The sequence below is a fragment of the Ambystoma mexicanum genome, chromosome 2p (assembly GCF_040938575.1).
Source record: "Ambystoma mexicanum isolate Mex_15411 chromosome 2p, UKY_AmexF1_1, whole genome shotgun sequence".
Taxonomy (NCBI): domain Eukaryota; kingdom Metazoa; phylum Chordata; class Amphibia; order Caudata; family Ambystomatidae; genus Ambystoma; species Ambystoma mexicanum.
In genome coordinates, this window is record NC_090923.1 from 666,075,741 (window position 1) to 666,080,280 (window position 4,540).

The 4,540-nt window shown below is 47.3% G+C and overlaps 1 protein-coding gene across 1 annotated transcript; it reads right to left on the reverse strand.

Annotated features, from left to right (window-relative positions):
• Positions 1–365: 365 nt before the first annotated feature.
• On the reverse strand, positions 366–3,703 carry LOC138567781 (interferon lambda-3-like). Its single transcript, XM_069646272.1, has 6 exons — positions 3,624–3,703; positions 1,891–2,047; positions 1,582–1,659; positions 1,131–1,274; positions 735–815; positions 366–524 (listed from the first exon to the last, which is right to left on the reverse strand). Exons 1-6 carry the CDS (start codon positions 3,701–3,703, stop codon positions 366–368), a joined length of 699 nt encoding a protein of 232 aa, XP_069502373.1.
• Positions 3,704–4,540: the final 837 nt, after the last annotated feature.

Below are 4,540 nucleotides of genomic sequence, written 5' to 3' on the forward strand. Positions count from 1 at the left end.
AAGCTTTGCTGACCTTATGACCTATAAGCGAGATCTAAGTGCCACAGAGCTCCGCCTCAGCCACAGTATATGTGGTAAATACAATGCCGCGCCATGCATGGCAGTGGAGGCAGCAGGGCCTAGCCCGTAATGATGGACAGCCACTTCTCCAGTGAGTGCACAGCTCAGTCTTTCTGAGTCTCCTGAAAGCCGGAAGTGATGGAGATCATCGTTATGTAGATGGTGTCTCTGTAGTGAAGGCGTTGAGAAGTAGGCTGGAGTCTATGATAACGGGTCTTGGTGTAACATTTGTCACAGTGTCACTGGTTCCAGCGGAGGATGAAACCTGTAGAGCTCCACGAAGGTAAAGGATTGGGCCACTGCTGTCATTCTTGCTTCTGATTGGCTGCTGTGATGCCTGTGGGCAGGGCCTGACGTTGCTGCATTTTGTCACACTCCTCCATGTACGCGGCACACTTGACGTCCTCTTTCAGCATCCGGAAGAGGTTGAAGATCACTGTCTCCTGGAGGCACTCCTGGGATTCCTGGAGGGGACACAAGGGGCAAGTTACACACTTAGAGCGGCCTCCTCGGTGCTTGTGATGTCATTCCTCAATCCTCCTGCTCATTACTCTGCCCGGTGGGCACCATCTGTCTATAGGGCACCTGCTGTCCTTTATGCCCGCCGTATTGATTCTGGACCTCATTACTGCCCTTTAAGCTCATCATGTGCTATTGGGTTCCCACTCTCTTACCATCTCTTTTTCTTTGTGGAATTTCTGCAGCCAGATGTCCAGGCGCGGGGAGGGCCGGCTCACGTGTGTTCTAGAGCTGCGCTGAAAGAAAATGGAGGAAAGAAAGTTGATTTTGGAAGTTCTGGTGCCTTCTCAGCACCACCTGATACTCTGATGTTCTTACTGCTGAGGTGGTGGATGTTCATTTGTGTGTAGTTTGCCATAGAAACAAATGTATCAGTGTCACTGTTGTGTCATGTACGGGGCACTGTTGGGTGCAGGTTCATGCTCTAGAAATCTAATTGCTCCCTAACACCTATGCAAAGGGCCAGTATGCATAGCATGCATATGTTCAGAACGTAGACAGGGTCTTGCTCAGCACACACAGTCTCTGGTTAGTCTGGGGCCAATACGTACACAGTGTCTCAGGTCCTCTCTGATGGTGACCAGCGTCTCCAGGGGTTTGGACATATACTTGGACAGTTCTGGATTGCTGAAGTTCTTCAAGACTTGTACAGCCAGGCCCGCCTTCTCCTCAATAAAGATGATCCTGTCTTGGACCTTAAAGAGAGGAGGAACAGAGCTGTGATCACAGTAACATCCCAAGGGAAACAGAGAGGACATGCGTTCCACACACATTTACATGGGCCTTGGAGGTCAGTGCCTGGTATGAGTGGCCCTATGGGCTGAGAGATCTCACTACTGCTGAAGAGTATAACTGAGATCAGAGACTTTCAGAGATCTAGGGCTGTGTTGAGATCTCTCTAAAAGGAGAACACACAGCGTATGGGTGAGGTGAGCTGAAGGGGGCGTTTGCTAGATTCATGGATCGGGTTCCCAGGTTTCATATGTCTCGGGTTTTCCTTACCGTAAAATGGAGCACAGACGGCCTCTGCTGCAGGAGCTTCCCAGAGCATCTCTGGATCTGTGACAGCATCGTCTCCTCCTGGGACAAAAGGCAGAGATGTTAGAAAGAGCACTTTCCAGCAGCCTGGAGAGGATTTCAGACACACGGCTACGAGCAGAGCAGGGATTGGAGTAGAAGCCTCCAGCCGATTCTTCCCCTGGGTCACCATGTGTCGTTTCCCTGATATCATAACCTCTTGTGACTTATCGGATATCTTCACACACAGGGACATGCACCAGGCTTTCTGTGCTAACTCGTAGATCCACTTACGTATTTGTCCCTTAATTCCTGCACTGCTCTGAGCTGGGACGGAGGAGGGTCTTGTACTGGGAGATGCAGCACTTTGCATTGGGCCTCCTGGGGAACGCCTCTGTGGTGAGAACGGTCAGGGCTGCCATGGCCAGGATCAATGCCTTCACATCCATGTCTGCACCCAGGAAAATAAGCAAAGCAAATTCAGTTTACTGTTTATATCAATGTAGTTTATCATCTGAAGTTAATTTATTTAAAGACTTTCAATAGAGCACATTTAAACACAAGGTGAAATGAACTACTACACTCTCCTTAACAGCCTGAGGTAACTGCAACACAATTAATAATGGGGCTAATTCTGAGTTTGCCGGTATTCTGGCAGTAAATTACTGATATTGCCACTTGGTTAGGTTGTATTACCGTTGGAGGTATTACCTTGAGCGGTAATACCACCTGATTACAAGTGGCGGTTTGCTGAGGTAAAGCCCCATTTAATGGAGCTGGACTCCGTTGGGGATTTTTGCCGGTATTACCTCTGGCGGTATTACCACATGGTAATACTGGTAATTTTCAGAGGTAAAACTCGTAATGAGCCCCAATGAGGGCCACCGAAACACTTGTGGAATTCGGTCTCTGGTGGTAAGGGGGGTGCTTTTCATTGACTATCAATCATGTGGCTGCCTCTATAGAGAATAGCAACCAGCAGCACCACATTCCCCCTGACAGCAGGATTCTGACTGCAATCTATCAATCTTCCCCTTTTGCAGCGCTCTGCACATGATGCATTCTGTGAAAGCATAAATATTCTTCCCTCTAGCCTAACTCTGCATGCACAGGGACAGCGTCAGGGCCTTTTAACTTTTCAAATGAAAGGGGCCTCAAGCCTCAGGGGTCTCCAGCAAGTGGCCACATGTTGCCAGTCAGCTAGGGTGACCAGATTAAAAAAAGTAAAAAACTGGAGCAGGGCAACTAACATAGATGTAGGACTAACTCTTGAAAGTATCTTTCAAGGCACTACACTTCAGTAGCGTTTGAAGGAGAAGGGGGTTTAAATGTAACTGTTCAAATAAACACATGTTGTGATTTATAACACACTAACACTATCTTAAGTTGTAAAATGCAGCATTTCTTCGTTGTGAGATGGTGCATTCCTCCTGCCAGAGCTACTATAAAAAAGGGGACTACTGCAGTTTCCAATGGAATCATAGTCTTGAGAAAGGGGGACATAGCACTAAATTCCGGGACAGTCTCGGCAAAACCGGGACGTCTGGTCACCCTACAGTCAGAAGTCTTGTAAAACGGGAATATAATAGTTTCTCTATTTTCGTTCTGGGGCCCAAATTGTGCACTTTGGGGTTCTCGCATTCCAAGCTGTGATTTCTCTTCCCACAAGAAGTGCTATCACCTCATTGCCTTCTAACACTGGTTCCTCCACATTAGTGACTTGCTGATAAAGAAGGCTTTAAAGCTCTTCAGTGGGAATTCAGTGTTTAAGCTCTCTGCTGGCGGACCATCTTGTGATAATCAGAGGCTAGTATGTCGCCCTCGGGAACATCAGGCTGTTTCCCCCATAAGCAGAGGGCACCCAACCATCATGTTGAAATGGGACCCCACACATCTTCAGCCGTGCCTGTGCATGCATATTTATTTTGTGGCAGCTCAGATATCTCTCCCCCCAGTAGAGGGCTTCCTGTGATGCATTCTGTCACAGCATATTTATCTGGGAGCAAGTTCATGCAGCAGTCTCTCACCTGTGTGCTGTGCGTCCTTTTTCTTGCGCACTCTCTTCTCTCTCGGCTCCTCTCTTCTGGAGTGTTACTGTCTCCGCCATTGTCGCTATTTTTTATACCTGCAGTTTTCCCTTTTCGAAAATCAAAAATGCACTTTTATGTTTTTCTTTGGTTCCGAGGGAAACACCTGCATGATATCACAGAGGTGATGACACAGAAGTGAAAATGAAAGCGGGGTTGTGGTTGGTTGGGCGAGGAATTCCTTGTGACGACACCTCGGGTAAGGCACATGCCACATGCTTCGGTGCGTGTGGCCGCTCTCTCGCAGCATGTCATTATTCTGCTATCAGAGATCTCTAAAGCTGCAGCAGGGCTCAAAGGTCACCTTTCCCGCGTTGTCTACACAGAGCTGCACCTGGGAAGTGAACCCGGACTCTCACAGTCTGCACAGAGGCGCGCCCCTAGACTTCCCCAGAAGGCGCAGACGCCCATGACTCACGTATAGGCTTCCAGCCAGCTTATGAGAGCCCTACACCTCTGAGGACAGAGGCGGCTGCTGTATTCTGCACGCCCAGAGGAGAGCCGTTTTATGGAAAAACCTCTCTGCGATTAAGGAGATATGAGAATGTGGCAAGTTAAAATAGAGATAAGCAAGTCATTAAGTATGCATCGCAAGGGGGTGTATCTAGAAGAGTAAATCTACTTAAAATTAAGGAGGCAAAAATATGGTTGCAAGGAGAAATGGGACTATGCGTGTCATTCTAGAAGATTCATCTTAACCTCAATAATCATAATGGAGAATTGTCAACCTTCAATGTTCAATGTGTATTAAACTAATGACACAAACATTATTATAATTAATGAGTGATTTAAACAAAAAAAACTCACCGAATCAGTCATAATATGAGAAATAACAGCCTCATTTTGTTCTTACTTTA